Here is a 26,340-nt window from a genome sequence, read left to right as displayed (position 1 = left end):
CCGTTCGAAAGGGCGCCGTCAGCCCGCGCGTGCGCGCTCCCCGCCCGCGGGAGGCGAGGGGGCGGAGCGCCCGCTGCCCGCCGCGCCCTGGCGCGGCGGCTGGGCGAGACGGAGGAACTACCCGTCCCGGCATGCCCCGCGCGGCCCGCGCCCCACGGCCGCGGCGAGCGGCCCGGCTGCACGGCACGCCGGGAGCTGTAGTTCTCTGGCGCTGGGTATTGTCTCTCCCCTTTCTCTGTCCGGGAACCCGACCGCCACCCCTGCCGGGTGAGTGCAGTGACTGACAGCTCCGCGCAGCCAGTGGCCGTGGCGCTGTGTGGCGGAGCCCCGGCGCCCGTCTCCTCGGTGACCGGGGAGCTGGTGCCTCAGTAGAGTAGCCGGAGTCCTGGGGGACGGAGGTGAGTGGGTCTAAGGGGGGGCTCTCCCATCCCCCTCGCAGCCGAGCGCCTGGCCCGGGACGCCGCTCGGGGTGCGGCGGCGGCGCGGCAGCAGATGGGCGGTGTGAGGGGAGCTGAGGGGGGAGGGGAGCGCGGCGGAGGGAGCCGAGGGGGAGGGCAGCGCCCGCGCCGCCCCCTCTGCGCGCCCCTTGGGCTGCGGCGCTGGCCGCGACCCCTGGCGGGCAGCGCTGCGGGGTGCGGGGTCCCGGGGGTGCCCCGTGCCCTCCCCTCTGTTTTTACCGCTTGAGTTTTCAAACCGCCCCTGCGGGCTCAGGTGCCGCGTCTCTCCTCCCGCAGCTCCACCCTCCCGGCGAGCGGCTGCCCCGCGCACCGTTGCTGCGGGCGGGTAGCGGCGGCGCTGACCCCCGCCCCGCGGCCTGCGGGTCGCCGTGCCCCGCGGGCTGCCTCCGCGCCCCCGGGGCAGCGCCGGGTGCGGGACCCCCCCCCTCCCCACTGGGGCGGCGGGCCGCTGCAGCCGGGTCCCCTGTGCCGCCCCCCTGTGCCGCCCCGGGAAGCCGGCGGCGGGAGCTGGCCGTGCCCCGCCAAGCTCTTGCCTTTTGACTGCGAACCGTGCCCAGCCTGTTCCCGACCGCTGTTATCCCTCAGCAGACCCCGCGTGTCGCTGCCTTCAGCTGGAAATGCTGCCCTTTTCCGCGGCGTCCCGGCAGTTTGGAACGTATTTGCAAGAAAAAGGGGGGGGGGGGGGGGGGGGGGAACAAAATGCCAAACTACCAACAAAGCACCTTTTCACCTTCTTAAATATAGCAGATAAATTAATCTGCGTTGTAAACACATGACTGTTTATGTAGTGGCTTTAGAAAACTTTGTCCTTAGTCGCATGGGTCTTGTCAAGACAGAACAGCCAATGCGCCATTTGTGTTCCTTGCACTTTGTACGCTGGCTTCGGTGTGAGAAGAGTTTTTATTAACAACTATTTTCCAGCCTGCTGTTACTAATTAAAGTCAGTATTTTTTGAACGATCAAGCTAGGTATGCCTGTTTGTTTTCTGGCAAAGTGGTTGCTGCTTATTCAGGAAACATAATGGTATGTCTTGCCAATTGTGAATTGCTGATAAGATTTTTTTTAATTAAAATATTGTTTCAGCCCAAGTTCTCAAACAACTGGTAGCTGTCTTAGACAGGTTGTGCTGTTATATTTCTTGTGTAACTTGTCTGTAAACATGTACCACATTTGAATAGTGAGTGGAATTCAAATTTCATTAACTTCAGTTGTGCTTTGTAGTGACATCACTTGTGAAAGACAGTTCTGCCTTAACGAGTGGCATCCATGCTGAAAAGTTTTGCGGCACTTCAAGGTGTGTGTGTGTGTGCGGGATGAGGGAACAGGCTCTCTTCTCTGTGCACGCTTTATCCTCTTACAGTCTCACTATTAAAAAAACACAGCGAAGCCAACCAGTTATCTGCTTTTAAAATAATAAGCAGTGCATTACCATGCATCCTGTTATGCTGAGTGTCAGGCTTTTTCAAAATGAACTGGTGATCAGTAATATAGTCTTAAACTTCATGCACCCTCACTGCTCTGTGTAACAAGGTTATAGTCTTAACATAGACTATAGCAGGAGTATGCCTTCTGTTTCTGTTCTTTTTGTTGCTATGAGTTAACAAGAGCAGAAGCAGGAAACAAACCACCTCTACCTTGAAAGTAAGCAAATAAGCATTATTTTCTCTTGAGGGTTTGAAAATGACATGAAAAGATAGCACTTACGCTAGGATGTGTAAAAACATTACATGAAGAAATGCAGTATTTCTGGGATAAACTACAGTTCAACTGTAACTGGTATTTCTGGGTGTTTTATACCCCCAAAATAATTGATTGAAATGGTAGACCAGAATGTGTGCTGGCAGAACGCTGGAGTGTTTCTTTTTGTTTTGCAGTTCTGTGACAAAGCTGATGTACTTGGACAAATTATGTTATTTCACATACTTGAACAACTTTTAATGTGTATGTTAGTGTTTCTGTCTGAAATGTCCTGTGAAATATTTCGTACTTATTAAACTGTATTTGTTTTGTGTCATATTACTAAGCTGTGTTGGAACAAATTTTGATGAATTTTCTGAAATGATAGTATTTTATATTTTTGATGTTCTCCAAATGATACTAGAAATTCTGTATTTTCAGTGTTTTTATTAAGTATATTGAAATGTTGCAAAACTCTTATTGAGATTTAGTTACTGTGCATTGCAAATTACTCTGCTTTCATAGGCCTGCTTTCTGCTATAAAATGCACATATACTCCTGACTAATAGTCACTGATGTATTCTGGTATTGTACAGACTTTTTTCTTTAAGACTTACTTAATCATGCTTAATGATAGCAGAAAGTCAAAGTAAGCTTGGCCATGGGTAGTATTGTGGTGTAACTGTTTTTCTGACCTGTTGTGTATGACTGAATGTAGTTTTGCTATCAAATTAGTAAAATTCAGTGCTGTAATTATACTAGTATATGATTGGTAGGCTCGTTAAGATTTGGTATTTAATTTGACCTGAAAATCAACAGCTCAATTTTATCTTTGGTTAGTTGTGACTGTTATCACAGGTTATATAGGTCACTAACAATTGCATGTTTTGGTAAACATGCAGACGCCCACAAAGCAGCTAAAATGATGAATAATGTCTTTGTTTCACTGGAAGCACTATACATTTTGTAATTTATTACAGGAAGTGGATATTCAGACGTATGATTACTTTGAAACTGTGGAAGTTTGTGCCATTTTTGTACAACATCTCTTTAGCTTCAGGTGTTAAATCTGCAAAGAAATTAAAAAAAAAACTTAGACAATTAGGTAATTTGATAATTTAGTTCTGAACTAGTTTGTTAACAATTTGTGAGTTGTTCTTTGTTGGAATCTCTCTGGTTCTGAGAAACACTATTTCAGTAATTTTTCCATTTGCCTATCATGCCATTTTTGCAGTAAAACATATTTTAATGTTGAGGGTTCTTACAGAAGAGCTGCATTTGTCCTTTGTCATGCAGTTTCCTTTATAAATATAATAAGCTGTTATTTGTCATGGGTGTGATTAGCACAAAAAGTGCACAATAATATTCAGCTACTGAGGGAGGGGAGAGATGGCTTTTACAGTGGATGTAATGCAGTTTTGTGGGGATTTTGTTTGTTTGTTTGTTGGTGTTTTTTTTTAAATATATATACACATTGATAGCAAAACACCCTTTAATGTCGAATTACTTCCTAACTTTACACTCACAAAACTACACAAATATATTAATAGCTAAAAGTCTTCACACCTCTGGGACTGCATCATTAGATAAAAGTAATGTATTAGCAGCCTGCTGTTTTGTTTTTATAGTGGTCAGGTTTGGGAATCATGTTCCCTTATCAGTAGTTATCATCTGGAATAAATGCTTGATGTGTAAGGGGCATAGATTATGAAGGCAAATAAATAAATTGACTTGCAAGTAGAGTTAGAAGGCCTGTCATAGCAAATGTGGAATCATGAGGTAAGACAGTGCTTCCCAAGAGCAGACTAAGTGTATTTTCATTGTGTGACTTTTATAGTTGCATTTAGGGTATTTTTTATAGATTAGAAAGATAACTGGAAAAATCTGTTTGTTTTTTTTTTTATCAGGCTCTTCAACATTACAATATTGAGTCTTAAGTTTTTTTGGTAATGACTGCTTTTTATTATATTTTTTCATCAGAGTATTTATAATCTAATACTCTTTCAATTGTTTCCTTTCCTTTTGCAAGCTAGTAGCACAATTTTAGGTGCCAGTTGCTACAGTGCTTTGTGTTGACCTGGTTAGCAGCATGGTTTTGGAGGGTACCCAAGGGACACATTAGGCTATTCTCCAGACAATTGAGAACAAAATTATTCACTGTAAGACAAATTAAAACGTGTATGTATTCATGCTCCTAGATAGCAGGTTTTTATCTACTGTTGGGCATTTGTTGGTTTGGTTTTTTTTGGTTGGAGAACTATGTCTTGAAGTTATTATTTTCAGAAAGTACCAGACCTAGTTGGGGATAGCTGAATGCACAGTGATCTCTTGGTTCACAAGTTTAGCCTCATCAGGAAAAGGTCACTATGTTTAAGGCACAAGACTGGATGCAAGTTGACAGGGGTCTTTTACAGCAATGTGTGAGTTTGGTGAAATGTTTGCAGAGCACTTCTTATGTTATGATTTCCATTTAAAGGTTAAGTGTGACATTTCATTACTTCTTAAAGCTAAGTTTTTTGGGTTTTTTTCCTCAAATTATAGGGGAACTGTTGTTATTTAAGCTAGATAATTGCTATATTAAAACAATTTGCAAAAACCATACTACATTGAACAGTCACAGCTGCAGATGGAGACATAAAAACCTGATGTCCCTCTGTTCAAAAAAAAATGCAAACTAAAAAACTCAAAGTACAGCCAAGTGGATGTCTTCTGGTATCTTGAAGGATGTCCTGTTTAGGATTTGGAAGGGTCCTAAGGGAATCGCATCCTGTAGTTGAGTATTTAGCAGAATATTCAAGAAACAACAGTGATGTTTTTAAATTTGGTAATCGGACAGCTCATATATAGTTAGGTAGTTAAGACTTTGATCCTAAATTGTGTTTGATTTTTGTGTGTGTGTAGAATGTTTGAAGTTACGGTCTTTCTGTTTGGTCTATCCCAGGCAAAAATACTGTGAAAGTAGTGTGCTGTGGATTGCATCATGTTTTGAGTGTGGTTGGGGTTTTTTGTTATTTCTGTAGCTGAGAGCAGTTATCAGAAGGATTTCTTGGTCATTTTTCTTCCATGCAAGTAGGAGATTGGACACCACTAATTTAACACTTTAGATATGATGAATGTGTGTCTCTCCATGTGTGTATATATATTTATGTGTATTTATCTAAAAAGTTGCCCACATATACAAGATACCTGCTTTGAGTACCTTACACACTTTAAGTATGTTACAGTGTGACTGAGTTATGAATAAGCCTGTGGACCAGCTCAGAGCAGTAATTATTTTCAGATTAGTTCTCACTTAATCAGACTGAGTTTATTGCAATTGTATGTAGCTGTAGTCCTCCTGCTACTTCAGTCAGTCATCCTCCAGACCTGTGGAAGTAAAAGTTCATATGATGCAACAAGGGTATAGTTTCAAAAGTTGAACAAGTTGTCATTTCTATTCTTTGTGTTAAGACATTACTCATTTTAACCTGCTTAGTGGAGGAACCCTGTCTAAACCAATGGAATTTACCTGAGTATATAATTGGAACAACACATCCAGACTTCAGTGTCAACACCAAAATGTAATGAAATCTGCTATTTCTTGCTGTTCATATAAAGCTGCTTTATCTTAATTGTAAAGTCATGCTGAGATTAATACTGGCAGCATGTGGAGTTCCTTTTTTCTTCCTCTTTTTTTTTTGAAATTTTAGGCTAAACTGAAACACATTGAAGTTGGAATGACTGACTGAAATGCATTTTTTTTATACTGTTTGCTTTCTGACATTATTTTTGAGTAGATTGATTGGTGTAGCAAAGTAAATCTGATTTTGGATACCTTTGGTCTAATACATGATTGAGTGGCCATTTGTTGTGTATGTAACTGAAATGTATGCGCAAAAGTTGAAGTTTGAGACACTTATTTTATTCTGCCTTTATAGTCACTCAGTGGAGAGATAAAGGCAATTCTAGGGGTAACTTCTCTAACCTGTTTTACATGGATACATTTGGTACCTGTTTCTATACATGGAGTATAATGTGGGGTGGGCTGTAGCCAAATAGACACACTTGAGCTCTAATTTTTATGTTGCTGGGAAAGGACAGATGAGCTTCATCCAGGATTTTCACTGTGCTGTAAAATTTGGTGGTATTCTGGCAGTAATCCAGAAGTTAATTGAATAGTAGGTAGTGTGGTAGAGTTTGGGAAGATGTTACATGCTGTAGTATAAAAACACTGGCTGTACATCGGAAGACTTAGATTCTGTTCTTTGCTTTGCCATTCAGTTACTTTCTTATTTTGGACAGCCACTTTATTTGCATTTGCTACTGCTTTTTCATCAGTAAAATTAAGACTGTGGTACCTGTCCTTTTCAAATTGTTTTGAGTGTTGTGTTGACTCTCTAGCAGTAGTTTTTGGTAGAGTTCACTAGCAATGTTTCTGAACGCTAAAGGGAATACTGGGTGCTATAAAACGTGAAATATGACTGAGAATTAAAGTGTCCTTTTTTTTTTTTCTTTCTTTCTTTAGAGCTTCATCAGATGAAGAAGTGATACTCTTGAAACATGACAGGAAAAGAGACTAAATAAAAGTTTTCCTATTTCAGGAAAAAACCCCAAAATGTATAGACCAGGGGAAACGGTCAAACGTCGACTCAACATGCATGCCGCTTCTCGGATACGAAGCGTGGAAGTTGCTAGAGGAAGAGCAGGTTATGGGTTTACCCTTTCTGGACAAGCTCCTTGTGTTCTTAGTTGTGTTATGAAAGGAAGCCCTGCAGATTATGTTGGACTTAAAGCAGGAGATCAGATATTTGCAGTTAATGAAATCAATGTGAAAAAAGCCTCTCATGAAGATGTAGTGAAACTTATAGGAAAATGTTCTGGAGTCCTGCATATGGTCATTGCTGAAGGGATTAGTCATATGGATTCATGTTCAAGTGATGAAGAAGTTGGTTTTTATGATGGGAAGGGGTGGCTGAAACCCAAACCTGACTCTAAAGCTCTGGGTATAAACAGAGCAGAGAAAGTTGTTGAAGAAATGCAGTCCGGTGGCATTTTCAACATGATCTTTGAGAACCCTACTCTTTGTGCTGGTCATGCAGATAATTCTGCACCAAAACAAAGGTCGTTTTCAATTTCTGCTGGTACTAAATTTGAAACTGGCAATGAAAGTGTAAGCAATCCAAACCTGCTGTCAAGGGAAGAAATATCCAAAGTCCTGAACGATGATTCCGTTTTTAGAGTTGGACTAGAGAGTGTGGAAGACTTTGGATTAGATGCAAGCATTTTAAATGTTGCCATGATTGTAGGTTACCTAGGCTCGATTGAACTTCCTTCAACAACCTCGAATTTGGAAAATGAGAGCTTGCAGGCTATTCGTGGATGCATGAGACGTCTGCGAGCAGAACAAAAAATCCATTCACTAGTGATGATGAAGATAATGCATGACTGTATTCAACTCTGCAGTGACAAATCCGGTGTAGTGGCAGAATATCCTGCAGAGAAACTGGCATTCAGTGCTGTTTGCCCAGATGATAGAAGATTCTTTGGACTAGTTACAATGCAGACAAATGATGATGCAAGCTTTGCTCTGGAAGATGAAGGTGTTCTGAGGACATCTTGCCATGTTTTTATGGTGGATCCTGAACTATTTCACCATAAAATTCACCAGGGCATAGCAAGACGTTTTGGACTGGAATGTACAGCAGATCCAGACACAAATGGCTGTCTAGAGTTCCCAACGTCATCTCTACCTGTTCTTCAGTTTATTTCTGTCCTGTATAGGGATATGGGAGAATTGATTGAGGGAATGCGTGCAAGAGCTTTTCTTGATGGTGATGCAGATGCTCATCAGAATAATAGTACAAGCAGTAACAGTGATAGTGGAATTGGAAATTTTAACCAAGAAGAAAAGAATAATAGGGTTTTGGTGGTTGATTTAGGGAGCAATCCAAGTAAACACATTCCTAACAGCATGTGGGAAAATCCAGTAGGAAGGGGACAAAATCAGCCTGCTTCCCATTGGAATGGCTTCTGTCATGAACAAGAAGGAAATGTTCCTTTAGAAGTAATTCAGAATGATAAGTCCCAAAATGTAAGCAAACACCTAAGTCCTTCTGCTCGTATTGAAGTTCCCCTGGTTTCCTCCCGAAATTCAGTACCCCCATCAAAGAAAAATGCTGCAGGCATAGGCAATCAAAGGTGGTTGCCTGTGCATGTTTTACAAGAATGGCAGCATGGAAATGCTAGTGACCAGGAGTCCTACACTGATTCTACGGATGGCTGGTCAAGTGTTAACTGTGGAACTCTTCCCCCGCCAATGAGTAAGATTCCAGCTGACAGGTACAGAGTTGATGGCAGCTTTGGTCAGCCTCAGTTAAAATCTCATAAAAATGAATGGTCTAAGAAGATGTTTTGCATGCAGAACAAATTTGCCCCTCCACACAGTATCAGGAAGTCTAAAGAAGATAAAAAGGTAAGAATGTAATGATGCTGGCTCCTAAAAAACAAAAATGCATGCCCAACAGCCTATGGTATTTTTACACCATAATATTTGCACACTAAAATTTAAACATGTATTTTATCATTTACAAAATTTCAGATGAAGAAAATAATATAGTTCTTTCTCCTTCACTGAGGCTTTGCATATTCCTGTTTTAATTGACTGCAGCTCTGGAATTGTAAGTTTGTGGGAAGTGTTGTCTGTTAGAGCTTTCTCACATTTCTTCTGGTCTCTTCATTGTTTCCAAATGTTGCAGTGGCATTGCAATAAAAGGAGACATGACATTCTAGCAACTTCAGTTCCTTCTGACCTCCAGCAGCAAAAGAATGGAAACAGTCTGCATCTTCAGTCTGGTTCCTTTTTTATAGAAGGCTGGCTTGCAAATGGTATTATTTTAGTGATATCTATTTTTATAGAGATGTAGTCTAATCGTTAGTAAAAAACTTGTGTTATACACATTTAACTTTAACTGAGACAATATTTTTATAAAAATTTGCTCTGTCAAACGTTTCAATCCAAGTAGATTTAAACCTACGTCAAAGGATAATTGTTAGTGGTGAATATAGTGTCCACTGTTAAGTCACAAATCTGACATTCTGCCAGTAAACTGTAATTCAGATTTTATTCCAAATTCCTGCTTCATTTACTTGTTTTGTCTACTATTAGGCTTCTATAAACCACAGTGAGAAGATGTAAAAAGTGTGGGAGGGGTATCCAACATAATTATGTACCGTTTGCTTTGTCACATACAGGTTTTGCTGTTGAGGGAACTAATTTCATGTTGTTTATAGCTGGGATTCTAGTAAAGCGGAGGCCATTTGTGCTAAACTAAACGAGTTACTAGCACAGTTGTATCTAAAACGTTTGTCGACTCCAGGGAAAGACACAACCTTAAACTCCAGAACAGTATTGAAGAAGCATTGTCCTTTCATGAGGAAGTATTGCTTATATGATTGATTCAACTGTCCATCATGCTATCCAAGTCTGCTTTTGAAAAAAATGTTTTTTTCACCTGGTTAAAAATATCCAACTGCTGCTGAAGTGGATTACAGTAGAGATTCATTAGTTGTTTCATACTGTTATAAACAATATCTTTGCATTGGTGTGACACTCAGGCATAGATGCATAGAGTTTTTGGGGATTAGAATGAAGAACTTCAGAAAATTTTGGTGTGGAAAGAGAAATTAATTTTTATTGCTTTTCTTGCACTGTGAAGCCAACAACTTTCTCATACATTCTTTTGTGTGCTTTTTGTGCTGAAAATGAAAAAATGAACTAGTATATATAATAGTATATTTTTAAGGTGAAGTGACTGCTGCAGGCAGCAATGTTTTCCAGACCCACAATAATGTAATAAATTTCAAGTCATCTTAAATAGGTGGTGATTCACACTTTTCAAAAACCAAATAGAAATTATCCAAATGGAAACGTTTCATGTGTAAACATTGCCCACCCAAACTACCTATCCATTAATTCTATCTGCTACTCTGAAGACTATGTGCTCCTTGTCTCTTTGCTGGTGGACCAGGGAAAAGGCCTTTTTATATGCAGCACCTGGTGCAGATGCATTTTGAATGTTGGTCCCAAGTGCTCCTTGGGAACTGGACCAGCTGCATGGGATGCTGTTGAAATTCCTTCAGAGTCTCTGCAACAAATTTATGTCTGCAGTGTTATTCATGGTAGTAATATGAATTCGATTTTTTTTTTCCCCTGGGAGATTTAAAACTGAAAATATTCCTGAAATGTTTGAAACTTTTATTTCATGGAAGTCAAGAATATGCCAATGAAAATCTCATAGACAATTTTACATTTTAAGATGGAAGATGTTCTATGTGTGGGTAAACAATAATAATATTTCACCTACTGTATCATTCAGATCAGTATACACCAGTATATATGTTCCAACACTAAATGTCTCAGTCTTCCCTTTTAAGTGTATTTACTAATAAAATAGGCATTCTCTTCTTCGATTAATAACAAATCTGTTTGCAAGTCTCATTTAAAATGTTCCTACGTGGCTTTAGCATTTAGTCTCCTCATTAAGGCTATAGAACCTCTTTTGCATTTTTATTTTGTTTTTCAGTATTATTGAAGGCTACTGAAACTGCTGAGAAAAGCTCATGGAAGTCTTGAAATCATTTGCAAGCATGAGTTGCAAGCACTTAGCATTATTCAGAGCAATTCATAAAGATGAAGTAGTACTATGTTCTTACCTTAAATCTTTAATGAAAAATAGTCAGGGGATGTCATTATTGATGAATGTACCTCTGTACTTCTTTAAGTACTGCAGAAATAGAGAAAATCTATGTTTTTGCATATTAGAGCACTAATTTGCTTTCATAAATAATGATAATTAGAAATTCAGACCCTCTTTTTGCTTTGTGTGAAGAGAAGAGGTAAGACTGTTAATTCTAAAACATTATTCAGATGGATTAGATGCTGGGTTCTGGAAAACTATGTGTCCTCAGCTTCCTGTGACCTTTTTAAGTGGTAAGGACTGATTTCACACAGCATGCTCAGACACATTCCAGTCATGGAATAAGTATATAAAATGGCCACGTAGGATTACATTAATATTTTTACAACCTAGTGGCTGAACGTAATGCTTCATTTAGCAGAGCAGTCCTTAAATTGCTTTTTAATTAAGGTGGGGGGTTTTGTCTTTTATGTTGATACTGAATGGTAATACATCCTACAAGTGGGAGTGTGTAGAAGACACCAGAGGGAGAAAAGGTTACCAAAGTAGAGTTTTTTGATGGACTCTGCACATCCATATTATGCATCGTCTTCCTTGGAGTTTTAAGTACATGCTGGGGAAAGGATGTGAGTTCCTGAATGCAATTCTGATCTAGCAGAACTGCTGTGCAGTTAAACAGATGATCACAACAAATGTAACTGAGCAAAATACACTGTTACTATACAGTGTTAGTGGTGGGTAAGAGGGTCATAAACTGATTTTATAGGTGCACTGATAAAACCTTTGTGAATGGTACAGAACATGATCAGATGTGAGAAAGCACTAGTGAACATACCTATTTAAAATTGCACTTTCAGAGCTGGACATGGGAAATGTTTCTTGTTGGTAGGAATAGGTATGGCCTTTCAGACTTAGGTTACAAGGAAGTAAACATGTTTTCTGAGTTTTGTTTTCCCTTTAATGATAAAGTTTTCAGCTTACAAATTAGAATTGTGGTTAATTTTGTAATAATTGGCAAAAACCCTTTAAAAATATTCTTTTCACCGCTACAAAGCATTTTAAAGGTCTGTATAAAGTGTGAATAGTTGAAAAATTTAGAAATGCCTAATTTGATTAAATGTTACTGGATAGCATGAGGTTTTTTTGTTTTGCTTTAGAATGTTATAAGGAATTTATCCCTAAATCACGGAACTCATAAAATTGCTCTATTTTTCTGGGTTTTATTCTTTGGGTTTTAAAATGGTTGTTGTACATGGGAAGAGGAGAACTAAACCAGGGAAATTTTAGTTCTCTTCTATCTCTTCTGAGATTTACTGGAAGGTACGTACCTCTGGCCCTGTGCACCCTCTAAAATTACTTCCTGTACTGAACTTCACATTTCCCATATTTCTTAGAAGTTTCATGTGAACAGATTTCTTTTGAAGCATCTTAGGAGACATTTTGGGTCTTTGTCTTTTAGATCCTCGAATTCTGTAAGCCTTAGACCAAAACAAATAGTGGGAGGCCTGGTGATATTGCTGAAATTCACTGAAAAGGCAGATCGTGGAAACTAAGGTGGCTTTCAACCTCAGAATGACTGAGGAGATTTCTGGTGTCGAGAAGCTTCTAAATTGCTGTAAGACTCATAGTGGGTAGGCTAATGAGGTCAAGGAGCAGATCAAGAGTTATGTTTTCAGTGGGAATGGAATAATTCCTGCTTTTTTGTGTGTTACTCCTTTTGTGCTCTACTGACTTAGCTGTTGCATTATTTCCATCTTCTTCAGCACTCCAAGTTCCAGTCACTTACCTACTCTGCCTTTTGCATGATTTTGGGTTACGCAAAAGAAAAGCACCATAAACAATATGAAAACATCAGGGGATGTTAGGATTGGCAAGGAACTTGAGAAATTGCTGCACAGGGAAGCATTTCTTTCCCTCTAGACTAAATGAATATAATACATTTGATTTTGCTCAGCCCTCACTCTCTGTTTTTGGGCTAGTGCCTGGCCAAAAATATGTCTACCCATTACTGTTTTAAATTGTCTTACTGGGAAAATACTCCTTTTTCCACTGGAAAGCTTTGTAACAGTCTGTTTAGTCTTTGAGTTTACTCTCCATGAGGGTAGAATCCTAGGCACTGATGTCTCGTCATTCTTTTTGTAGAAAGAAAGTCTGTTTTTGTATTGTGGAGGCAAGTACAACATTTAAGATCACAAGAGAGAGGTTTTACAACCTGACCTTAATAACTAGTATTTGGGTACTAGGTTTATTCCAAAAGAATATGACAACAGTAAATTACAAGGTAATTAAAAAGCCTTTTAAAATTTTGAGTATTGATTTTTAGAAACCCTTTTCTGTTTCACATTTGTTTTAAGACTTCTATCTTGACCATACTATTGCTTGCGCTCATGAAGTGTGAATTTGTAAACGGATCCTATTTGTAGACCTTAGAGGAAGAAAAAAATATATCATCTCATTGTCTTAGACTCACTGGACAATAGTATTGCAAATACGTTTTTGTTTTTAAACCAAAAGTCAGCTGCTTTGTAACCTTCATGACTTAAGCTATTGAAAATATTGTAAAAATGTAGAAGAGAGAAGACAGGTAAGCAATACTGAGGGGTTCATTAACGCATGTTTCCTTGGTGATATATTTTCTGGTTTACTGTAATTGTTACTCTGTTTTCATCAGAAGTTTAACTGTAACTAGTTCAGAGTTGTCCTTGTTTCCAAAGCAAGTACTACTGAAAAATATACACTGTTCAAGTTAAAAATGGAATAGTTTTTTTGTGAAAATTTGTAATTTGCTTCAAATCCAAGAATTGCATTTTTTAATGTTGGTAACTGAAAGGCAGATATTTTAGATGCAAAGACAATGTTGGCAAAGCTGTGTGGTTCCCATATTTGTTTTTTGTTGTATAATTACATGTTTTTTTCCCTTTCCTCTGCAATTCTGTTTGATCACTAGCTTAAATTGTTCCACCCCAGCTGTTTATAAAGCAGAATTAATGGCAGCTGGATTGCTATTCTTACACTGTGCAATTTAATGTGAACCTTTGGAATTACAGGCTTTGATCTGATTTGAGATGTACGTATATACCTTCAAGAGAACTCAACTGAAATCTGAAACATCAAGCTAGATCTTGAGAATGTGCTAATGTGAATTAATCTGGAAAGAGGCATTTATATGAAACCGGTCCTCTGATACATTTCCTATGAGAAAATGAAAAGCAATTAAGCGTTCAGTAATTTAATTCAGCCTTTTCATATGATTGTAATCTTCTAAAATTTTAAAAGGTGGTCAGTTCTAGGATCTTTAAAAATGTATAAAAAGCCAAAATAATGGTGGGTGTTTTTCTCTGAAAAAGAAATTACGTAAAATCTGGAAAGTAAATGATTGTAGAGCAATGCTGACTTTGTGAAATTTTCTCATTTCAAATTTACGTGCTAGGGATTTAGATTTTTTCATTATACCTGAATTTAAATGTTTTCTAGATCAAGTGTAGGTTTGGACTGCAATTAACATCATGAAAATTAAGGGGAGATGCTGGCATCGTAAGTATTTCTGAGATAGTTTTGAGTTGCAAAATCATAGAAGAATGTAGCACCTTGAGAAACAAAAGTCATAATAAAGTAGTGTCGAGAAAAATAATTAGCACAGAATGAGTTGAAATAATAAAAATGGCTCTATTTTAAGTTTTAAATGTAGAAGCTTTGAGATAGAAGATTATAACATTATTGTCTGAGCTTTCAGTTATACAAAGATAGACCCCAATTCCTTGCAGTTGAGAAGATGTAGAGAAAAAAAGGAGTGTAAAAGAGCAGTTCTTCACTCTAGAAGAAATACATCAGTATGGAATCAAAGGTCTTTGATTAACAAAGATAAATATGGAATTGCTAAAACTTGCCTGAAGTATCTAAACATAAACATGGAAAAATGAAGCCTCAAGAGAAAGACTTGAAAATAAATCCCATCAATAAAATTGCCATTAAGACATCAGAAAGTTGCAAAGATAGTACTAGAGGAGGATTTTCTGCATCATCCAACCAAATTTTAGGTCTTTTAGGCAGTCATGTATTGTCATGCCTCCCATACATTTAGCAGCTGTACCTTGAAAAAAAATGTGTTTGCACCCAGCCTTCTACAGAAATGTATTACATTTCTATTACAATGTTAGACACTTGTTTTGATTTTTCCAGTATGAAATCTAGTCATGGGCACCTTATACTCATTTCCTCTGCTGCTAGTGACTCCTTTAGTGAATCTGAGTCTTTTTTTCAGTGTTTACCTTTTTGTTCTCTTTTGGCTTTAATTTTGTTTGATGTAAAGCAGTTAGTCTTTCAGTCTTCTGGGAAGTAAGGTTTTCATTCTCTGGATAACTTTAGTAGCTCTTTCAGTAAGTATTCTAGTTTAAATTCTTTCTTGGAGCTGAGTGGCCAAAATTTTATGCTGATTTCCTGGTCAAGCTTTTGTGTAATTGTAATATACAATTACAAATACAAAAATAATACAAAAATATACAAAAATATATTTTCCTGTCTCTATTGCCAGTAACTTCCCAAAATACCTCTTAACATATTACTTTTTGCATAGCACATAGCACTGATGGTTAATACTTCTTTTGTAATCAATCAGTAAAAACATCCATATATATATCAAATGAGATATCCAATATTGAGGTCAATATTCTGTTTTGGATACCATCCAGGAGCAGCTGCTTAGAGGAATCCTAGAAGAACAGTGAAAAAAATCTCCTAATTTGCAGCAGCATGTGGTTTAGAGACTTTCCTCTGGTAGAGGCACTATCCATCCATATCATTGTGTGTAATGACCTTTGTTCTTGAATTTGTTTTTTCTTAAACTCAGTTGTACTTCTGGCATTCCTGGTATCACTTGACGTATATTCTGCAGTTTAATAGCATGGAAAGAAAACAGTACATAATTGTTACTTCTATATAGTTTCATTTCATACCTGCTAATATTTGCCATAAGAAATACTGAACAATCTTACTGTCTATTTTCTCTTAGGCATTTTATTTTGTTTTAAACCTCAACCACCAGTCACCTACTTTCCAAACAGAAGTCAGCTTAGTCTCCTCCCATGCAAAAGTTTTTTGTAATTTTAGTCTTTCTCCCTTAGTTATGCTATATTACTTTTGGTATGGGTTGACCAGTATTATAAGCAGTGGGCAGGCAATGTAGTCATAAAACTTATTTCTTGATTTCTTTCACTTTTCTCATGAATCTTCATTTGCCTTTTTGATTGTTACTGATTATTGGGCCATACTGACTTAATGTTCCCAGCTAATGCTTACCTAATGTTCAAGATGATTTCGAGCCACTTGTTATGTGTGTACTTGTAATTTTCTCCACGTTTTCCTCTAGTGTACTCGGATCTTTTTGTTCCTCTGCAATTTCCAATTAATAGGCTTCCAACTCATAAAGGATACTGTTATCTTGTTATACTGAGAAAATGATTTTACTATTCCATCTGCATTAATGCCATCAGCATGTGTGCTTTTTTGTTTGAAAAGGGATTAGGCTAGTACTGAAATGTAGGCGGTCAGTGTTTTGTGCTTATTATCCTTAGTACAGGAGACAAGCAATAAATTTCATTTACTTGGATGTCCAGTGTGACAGGACAGCCTATTTTCTGTGTCTTCCCAGAGTGCACAGAGATCTTACATGAAATTTTACATCATTCTTTATTATATTATGGGCCGAACTGCCATTAAAAATGCCCCTGTAATGGTTGGAAGGCAGTGAAATGATTAATAAAGAGGTATTCTTAAAAGTGACCAGATCCATTGACCAGTAATGGTGAGTGATACCATTTGAATCCATTGTCATACTGGTGCCAAAAAAAAATATAAATCATTACAGGAATTAAAGGCTGTGGAAAAGCTGTCAGTAAAGTTTGAATGATGCTAGACCTCCCCCACCTAGTCCAGTTTTCTGAGGTGATACCAATCCATGATGATGGCAGCAGTGTGGGGCAGCCTGGAGGGTGTTACTTAATTCTTTTTTGTTCTATAGCATATGGAGCCCTCTCTTATCAGCATGCCTTCTGTACCTCAGGACTTACTGCTTCTGTTCCTGCTATGGTCCAGGGGACTGGACCACAGCAAACTCCCATTTCCTTCCCAGATTGTTTTATCTCTTTCAGGTACGAGAGGCCCTAACCCAGCGTACCCGATATTTCAATCCATCCCATTCTCAGGCCCCACAGACCCTCACTTTACAAGTCCTGCAAGTCTGTGCTGTCAGTTTTTGGGTGGAGGAGCGTGTGACACTGGCTGATAGGATGAGGGGCAAAGGGAGGTGATGGCCTACAGTCTGACTGCATTGCTTCAGCAGGGTGGTCGCTCTGCTAACAGGACCCATAATCCGAAGAATGGGCACTTGGGGATGGTAGTGGACAACAGAGGAAGATTAAGCCAAGTGGTCCAGAGGAGGATTTGAGACTAATGTTGATGAAAATATTTGTATCAGCTGCTTTGTTCTACAATCCTCCAAGGCTTTCACTGTTTTTTGAGATTTTGTGCACCATGTTGTTATTACTGTAGCATCCCTGTTTCCCATCCCTTTTCAGAAAGGTCTAAATTAGGAGCTTTCTTTCTGAAGTCTTAAGCTGGCGTTTTTGTAAAGATGAACTGCTGCTCCAGCTTCAATAGCTGGTAATAGGAGTAGAACACATTAAAATTTGAGATTTTATAGTTAGTATGATTAAGCTCTGTGACACATAGAACATAGCAAATTCTGTATCTAGTTGAGCTTCTTAAACTGAGGCCTTTTAAATTGGTGCTGTTATTTTTTTTCTCCTTTGAGATAAAATCTGTGAATATAAGCACCCTCCTTCTGTTATGTGCTTTTTAGAGGCAATTAATCAGAAATGAGTACTCAAATTGACACTTTTCGTACAGGTGCTCATAGTCAGAGCTTTTGTTAAAAGAATCTAATTTATTAGGACTTTCTAGTGTAGGGAGATGCTTACCTGGGAAATTGACTTCTGGTTTTATATAGTTCCTGTGTATGTTCCACCTGCTCTTATATAGAACCTGCTTGACAGAAACAATTTCTATCAAAATTACTACATACCAGTAACTATATTTTTGTTGTAGAGCTCTTATAACTTTGTTCATGGCGTTCAATTACTTATGCTTTTTTCCTCAAATATTTTAAAAAAAAATCACTCAGATGCCTCTGAATCGTGTGAGATTGGCTTTCATTGTGAAACAGTTTTGAAAGCATCCTTCTGTAAATGTAGATGATCAGGCTTGTTAGTGGTGTTTTTAACCTTTTAGATTAGCTCCTCTTCTTATATTTTACCTTTCCCTCTTCCTGGTCTTCCACACCGCAGCCAAAATCTCTGTCCTGTAAGATTTAGCCCTTTTAGTTTCCCCTCAAGGTCACAAACTGTTTTCTCCATGAAAAGATTAAAATTGCTAGATGTTGTAAAGCTGGCCTAAGCCTCACTGTTTTTCTTTCTCCTTTTTTCCTCCTTTTTTTGGATTAATTGTTGCCAGCTGCCTGTATTTTGTCACTGTCCGGGAGGCTTGAACACCTAGTAAAAATCTCCCACTTCCTTACCCTCTTGTACACCAAAAGCTGCCAGTGCCCTTTCCTTGCTACCTCCTTTCTGCTCCTCCAGCTTTTAAACTGTTGTACCAGAGGAGAGGAATCTTATTGTTTTATTAGTTATATCCACATATTTGGATGAGAGGACAATACCACATCTAACTGTAGGAAGACACAAAGACTGTGTAATACAAAATGGGAAATTTCGGGTTGTTATGTGTGACAGTTTGTTAAAAAGTTACAGTGCTTGGTAAGTGCATTTGCAAGAATACGAAAGGGCATGATACAGCTCATGCTATAGCTGGTAATTCCTTTAAGCTAATTGAAGATGTTTTCTAAAGGTGTTTGGTTGCTTTGGGTTCTGAATAATTGATAGTTTCATGAACTTGCTTCTGTGCACTCAAGCTCCAGGCTTAGAGTATCGTATTGACTATCATAGTTTCACATTGCATTTCTTTGGTAGTACTAAGAGTTCCTGTCACTCTCAGGCCAAAGCTGGCAAGGAGAGTCATCGGTTGTGTTGGCATGACTGTGGATCTGTGTTAGAAACAGGATTATTTCATGTTGTAAACCATAGTTTATTGTTAGTGGAGAGGAGGGGGGCAGCCTGCTGCAACTTGGGAGCTGGTGTGAATGGTCAGAGGTACATGCAAAGTCCTTAAGCTAGCATAGCTGCTGAAAATAATGTTATATAGAACTGCTGCCTAACCTGTTTATCAGTTAAAATTACTTCTAAGATTCCATCCTTTTTCTTTCTGTCTTTGAAGAGCTAAATTTGTGCAGGTCACCTTTAACTGGATAATTTTTGTTCCTTCTGTCGGCAGTCTGACACGAGTCGTGCTTCTTCACTCCCTCTGTCTTGTTAACATACAAAATACATTTCCCACTTTCTCATTTGTACTTTCCTTGTACACATTTCTTGTTATCAAACAGAAACTGTTCTTACTTGGACACATTCACAAACTGCTGCTGTATCAATCCTTCTCTGGTGACTTTTGTTTTTAATGCTTTTCCTGTCAAAGTGGATTAGGAGGTAGCTCATCCACAAGACCAAATAAGCAGGTTCAAAATTAAATTAAAACCCCTGTATTTGAAAGGAAAGAAAGACTATAGTTTGGTCAGTGATTGTTGCTTATTTCAGGGGAGTGTATTTGCACTTGCCATTTCCTGTTAGCCTAAGGAAAAGGGGTGATCTAGTCATATACTAAAAAAAATAATTATGCAGACCCATTCATTGTCCTGCTTTTCCTCTTATGATTAAACATTTAACTGGTATTTCAGTCCATGCTAGTTCATAATTTTTACTTTGTTACACGAATAGAAAAAGGAATGGATTTTTTTTAGAGCATCAGTGTCTTAATTCCTTTAATCTTTGTTGGTTTTCCTCTCCATCTGCCAAACTATGACAGGGTAAAGGCTTTTAGAGATAAGTTCTTTTGTACTTTGACCATAATAGTAGTAGCAGGGTTATAAGTGTCTGCATTGCAAGACACAGAGGATGTATTGCTGTAGGACATGCTTTTCACTAATCAACTTGTTTCACAAATTTCTGTGCCTTTCTGTTTGTTTCTGGATTCCTAAAATGAAGATACTTGGTGAACTATCGGATGGATGTTTTAATTTCTAATACTGTCCTGTGATAGGATTTCATTGATTTTCTTGAATATCTAGATATTTTTAGAGTTTTCTGTTACAGATTCAGCAAGACAGTGTTTCTGGAAGAGAATCTTGAAGATAGGATAGTAAATAGTTCTAGGGTTTATAGGCAATCTGTATTTAAAAAAAAACATAGACCAGTGTTCATGTAGCAAATTTCAGTGATTTAATTTGGCAGCTAACAGTGAATGAAACAGCGGGTTTTTTTGTCATACAGTGTACCATTTTGAATTTTTTTAGGTTCATTTAATGTTTTTTAATATGTCTTCAATAGTGTAATAAAGACTTTCAGAAGTAAGAGAATTTCTTTAACAGACCACAAAATTTACATTTATATCAGTCATTGCACTAGCAATCTCTCTTGCTCAAATACCGTGGATTGCTTTACCCATACTGATTAGTACGTTCTAGCTTCAATGGCTGCTCTCTCTTCAGGTCATGGATGCTTTTATTTCCAGCTCTTCAGAGTCCTATGAAGAACACTTGCCAAAATGCTGCTGCTATTTGCCTAAGCTACATGATTCTGTATTTGTATGTGTATGCAAGGCAATTTTTTAAAATTGATCTACAGAAGATCTGCCTTCATAGTCTGAATATCTGGAATAGAGTCAAGAAAAGATGAAATTAGCATTGTTACCAGGAAATGGAATAGTTTGTGAATGTCTTCTTTAATTTCCTAGATTATTAATTTGATTCTTCAGAGCAAGGAAGAGATTTTTGTCAGTTGAAAACCTTTTCCTAATTGCAATTGTTAACCAGATAAGTTGGGGAAATGTGAATTTTTACATTTTGTAATGGTTTCTTTAAGCACTGTTTTATTCTCACATATTTTTTTTTTTTCTCCTGCACTTATCTTTATCATTCTGTCCAGGGCTCAGTGGTGAGTTTTGTATAAGAATGTCAAAAACTGTAGATAAAAATTTTGATTGGATACTAATCTACTGTTCTCTTTTCCACTACCACACAATTTACAACTGTTTTTTGTCCACCCTCCTTTCTCTTTCTTATGTTTCTGACCACAAATAGGTAAGCAGTATTTAATTCTAAAATGGGGCATCTGGTGATAATTAATCCTATCTAGAGTCTGCTTCTCAGTGCAGTCTAACTAGATTTGTCTTGAGGCAGTTTGTTCCTTTTTCTTCAATTTGTAATGTTACCATTTCAAAACTTTTTTGAGTGTATATTTTATAGTTGTGTATCTTAGTTTCCCAGAATTGTGTATGGCGATCTCCACTATTTAAACATATACTGGATAATGTGGAGTTCATAGTTTGACACGGATTACTGCATTAGGTGTAAGCCTTCAGTTTAGACAGGAAAGACTGCAGTGACTGTAAGGTATGAGCTGAGTGTGAACCACCTCAGTGGTACCTGCCTGGATGAACAGATGATTTTAAAAGTTGCTCAAAAAGACAGGAACTATCATTCCAGTGGGTGCTATCTGTGAACATTCACAGAGAACAACCTGCCTGTCTCCACATTTAGTCGATCATTTTAGCAAAAGCCTTCTTAGCTTGTTTATACTGCACTTTTAAATGCTCTTTCAAAAACCTTAGAAGCTATTGTCCATTTGCCAGATTTCCAGTTTACCTTGGTAGAATCCACTCAGTTTTCTTTTCTGCCAATAAAAAAACCCTTACTAAATTGAAAACTGGGGGGAAGGAGACTGCATGTAAAAATGAATCACTTCTAATACTAAATGAAGAAGTTGGAGTCTCAGCTTGTTGCAGTGATGAACCCTGCAACATACTTTAGATCCAGATTCCTGTATGCTGTCTTACATCTTGAGATTTCTATGAGCTTGTAAACAGTCAGTTGTGAATACTGGTGACAGAGCCCTGTTGGTAAAGAATAGTGCTAAATCCATGGGAATAAGCAAACAGGCAGACATCTGTTGGATACCTTTCATTTTATTGCAGTAAGGAAGCTGTATAATGTTGTTGATGTTCTCTACTTTGGGTGAGTGGTTGTTAGTATAAGGTTATAAAAATTGAAATTTATGATTTTATTTTGGTTAATGTGATGTGTATAGACTTTCAAACAAGTGATCAAAGGGATACTAAAACAGTTCAGAATTGAGAGCACAGCAACTTGCCGAAAGGAAGAAACAAATACAAATATAAAATATAATAAATACTACAAAGCTGCCAATAAGCAATTATAAAAGTACTAAAAAATATATTTTTAAGCTTACTGTGATGAAGAAGGATGCTGAAATGAAATAGAGGAAAATTTATTCTGAATTAAACTCTGCTGTTTTCCAAAGTGAAAAAGCATCAGAAGACAGGGAGGAATTTTCCCAACATGGACTGTTACAGTGAAAGGAATCCAAAATTCTAGGCACATAATCACAAGTTTTCATAATGTGGTTGGTTTATGTACATCTGCTTAGCACCAGTCACTGACTGTGTGCCTACTCTTAGGTTTAAGCTTACACTCTGCCGTTTGGCATAAACTAGATATGTACGTGCTGAGCTGTTGTAGCTTAACTGACATCTGGTGACTTTGTAAGGAGGGAGAGACTTATTATGGGGAAGAGAGAAAGCCATTAGATTTAATTATTACAGCACCGGTTCTAGTCATGGAACATCCAGGTGGTTTCTTTCCCCAGAACAAAAGGGCCTACATTTTGTACTGTGTGATTTAAAAAGTTGGACTTCCCAGTAGGAAGCCTTTTAATTAAAAAATAAAATAAATTTAAAAGTGTGAAGAAAGATTCCAACAGAAGCTGGGCAAGATGATTTCTAGGATGATGATTTCCTATAGAAGGAACAAATATTTTGTCATTGTAAATGTTTTCCAGTTAAGACATTAAAGAGCTAGTATGTTTTGCTTTTAATTAAGCTCTGTCTACTAATACTGACATGTTGCATGTGTACATTTTAGCAGCCTAACTGATGACTCATGTTTATACAGTAACTTAATGCTGAATATTTATGATATTTCACTTGAGACCGGAAAAGTAAATATTAATGATTTTAATAAATGATTTTACAGGAGCATGGCAAGTGACAAACTTGTGTTGAAGTTGTGGTCCTGTTACAGGTTTGCAAATCCATCTCCTTGGAATTCTGTACCTACCAATGCTTAAAATTCAGGTGCTGTTGCTGTGATCAGCCATGTATTAAATTAAAGAAGTAAAACAATAATATGTATTTTATGTTTTGTTTAGGGTGCAAAATTTGGACATCCAATGGGATTAAGTCAGGCTCCTCCCCCGCGTTCTTTGGTTCGAAGATCATTTGGAAGATCTAAGCGATTTAGTATTACTCGTTCTCTGGATGACCTTGAGGTAAATAACTTTCACTTAAAACTTAGAATTGAGTCTTAGGAATTTACAGTAGTTAATGCTGATCATTAGTGAAAGAAAGCAAGCGGTATCTGTAATGTAATAAAGTTACTAATCATCATATGACATTTATGTGAGGGGAATACAAATTTTGGGCATCACCTGACTCTTTCAGTGTTTCTTTAATAGTTGATATTGCTGCCAGCAGTGGCCATTGTTTCTGTGGAGAATCTTGACTTACCCATCACAGCTGGTCACGTAAAGTAAAACAATACAGTTTGACTGAACAAAATGTTCATCATATCTTTGAAATCATTGTATCATGATATTGTACAAAAAATCAAGTTCTCATGATGTTCTTCTTTTCATTCAGCTGATGATCATTGCATTGAGAATGTTTCAAGAGGTGAAATTTGTTGCTAGACCAGGTTCTTTACATAACTTCCTAAGGAATGTAGCTTACTGCGTATGGAAAATTTTTTTAAAATACTTAAATTTCCTCCTTATATGTCAACAGCTGAGAAAAGGGAATGCCTAATGAACTTGGTGTTGGTCATTGGTTATGTTGATTTTGAGTCTTTCTGGGTGTAATGTAATAATGCTATTTCACATCTGGTATAAAACATCAGCTGATGCCTGGTTCTCAGTGGCCAAACCTTATTGATTTTGGTGGAAACAAGGAATAAAAAGTCATCTGAATTTTAAAAGCTGTTCTGCCTGCTTTGCTAAGAGCCTTCCTCAACCAGCTGTAGGATTATGGCTTCATTATATCTTCTGTTCTAGTGTGCTTCCTTGGGAAAACCTGACCCATAGTAATGTGAAGGTGAATGGAGGGTTTTTCCCTTGTCCTTTTATGATGCTTATCTGAAAGAAGGTTTGTGGTTGGGGAGAAATAAAAATATGTGCAGAGCTTTTGGCACAAGAACCGTGTAACACATATTACACTGCTCTTCAGCATGGGAGGGAATGTGGCACACTGATTCCTCTAAATGGGAAGGAGGTGTTTAAAAAGCATTTGAGATGGGAGGAGGAAAGGAGATATTCTGAGTTTCCTTTCGTGGGAAAATGTAGGAAGAATGGCATTTTACTGACTTGGAATTAAAGGAAAGCGGAGCTTAGTGCACTGGATTTTTAGGGAACAATATATGGAAGGAGCTTCTGGTGTGCTTAGGGAATGCAGGTAGGAACTGTGATTGCTTCTCAGATGTCTTAAAGGATGTTTTTTAATTGTGGTCTATTTCTATTTTGTTACCTGAAGCTTTTAAGTGTCTCTTTATTTTTTTTTCTAATAATGGAAAATACTTTTTCATTTCTTTGCATTCATAACTTTAATACAGTAAGTGCATAACTTTAAGAAACAGAGCAAGATCTTCTGGATAAAGCTGTTTGGGAACTATCTCGCTAAATCTTTCTTAACTGGGAAACTATGATTTCTTCTAAATTAAAAAAGCTTGCTAGTATATATTACCAATTATGACAGAATTTCTGGTCACAGTAAGAGAGAATCTTGTCAATATCTAGGAGCCTAGAATTACTAGCACTAGGCATGTGCAATAGAAAAAACACGGTTCACACCATGTTCTTCTGGATTGAAATTTCATACAGATTTATATGCACATCTCATATTTTGAGAATTTTAAACACCAAGGATATAATTTTATTTCTGTTGTTGGAGGTGTTTTACATTGCATAAAGATTCATTAAAATAGGGACTTGGTACTTTGTTAATTTCAGAACAATGGCATGGTTACTGGCCTAAAAAGTCAATTTTTCTCTCATGTCTTAGTTGGTATGGTAGCGTATACAATTTGAGTAGCACCAGCAGGAGGGATTGAGAGGCTCTCTGGGTTACACAGTGTAGTAGTTGTTAAAGCTGTTACTTTGGATAGGGAAATTTACATTCTAGGTCACCATATGAATTGGACAAAGAAACAATCTGTATTGAAATCTGTGTTTGGATGAATGCCCTTACTAACTACATGTGGCTATTTGGGTGTGGACCGCTCTCTGTTGATTGCTTCTTTTCACTTGGAAAGCTCTTTCCCACTCCCCCAACCCCCCTCCCCTTTGCATGCCATAAGAGAATGATATCCTAGCCACCGGGAGAAATACCAACCCAGAGAAGAATTTCAAAAACTTCTTAAGTCAAAGTAAAATAGTGTTGAGGTGTTTTGATTTTGGTTCTAACTTTAACATTGCTACTGCAGCACTTCTCCCAAGTACTATTACACTAAGTATAGTGGAACACCATGGTGTCAGTACATGTTAAGATTATTTCAGGCCATCTATTTAAAGTTGCTGGAAGAGGAGATAACAATACCAGGAAATTCTTAAGAGACTCCACCTTTGGAATAATGATTCTGAACATATTACATAGGCTGCTTGGTTGCTTTTTTGTTCTTTCCAGTTACCTTAGCAGAATGGATAACGTAACCCAAAACGTGAAGTTTGAAAATGAATATGCTTCTCTGATCTTGTGGGTTTGATACCTGTTAGCATCCAACTTGGTGTTCTAAATTGAGCAGTGTAAGCAGGTTCCTTGCACTTTCTTTTATGGGCATATGCTGAACACTCTTCATTTGCTTATGGGTCTAAACAAGGCTGTATTTGGATTTTTTGTGAAAGTATGAACTTGCTCCTCTTGTCTGTGGAGCTGTAGTGTGTGAAATACCAAGTGTCAGTTTTGCTGTCTTCTGCCATAAGGTGGCGTGATTTCTTTGCGGTTTGGTGATTATTTTTTTTTTAATCTATCGAAGTAAATATATCTAAAAATATATTTTAATTTTAATAAAAATATTGCAAGAGAATATTTCACTTTTTCTTTTAAATTGTTAGATTATGGCTGCCTCTACATACACAGACAATATTATTATAAGGTTAGAATTAGCTGTAATGTTATAGCTGGCCCCTCCTCAAGCATTTTCCTCTTACCTGCAGAAGCTGTATGACACACAGAAGAAAACAGACAAGTTCGTAGAATTAACCTCTAGGTGCTGCTTTTACTAATAGAACCTGTATACAGGATTA

The 26,340-nt window shown here is 37.8% G+C and overlaps 1 protein-coding gene across 4 annotated transcripts in view; it reads left to right on the top strand.

Annotated features, from left to right (window-relative positions):
• Positions 1–258: 258 nt before the first annotated feature.
• The window catches only part of RGS12 (regulator of G protein signaling 12), an 87,433-nt gene continuing 61,351 nt past the window's right edge, over positions 259–26,340 (top strand). For 2 of the 4 annotated variants that reach the window (XM_056347841.1, XM_056347831.1), the window contains exons 1-3: positions 259–398; positions 6,640–8,586; positions 23,197–23,316. In XM_056347841.1, the coding sequence (XP_056203816.1) occupies positions 6,730–8,586; positions 23,197–23,316 (1,977 nt within the window). In that variant the 5' untranslated portion in view covers positions 259–398; positions 6,640–6,729. The remainder of the gene's footprint in view (positions 399–6,639; positions 8,587–23,196; positions 23,317–26,340) is intronic. The other 2 variants (XM_056347824.1, XM_056347814.1) reach the window with 1 other exon arrangement.

Source organism: Falco biarmicus, chromosome 1 (genome assembly GCF_023638135.1).
Source record: "Falco biarmicus isolate bFalBia1 chromosome 1, bFalBia1.pri, whole genome shotgun sequence".
NCBI lineage: Eukaryota > Metazoa > Chordata > Aves > Falconiformes > Falconidae > Falco > Falco biarmicus.
This window is presented reverse-complemented; position numbering and strand designations above follow the sequence as displayed.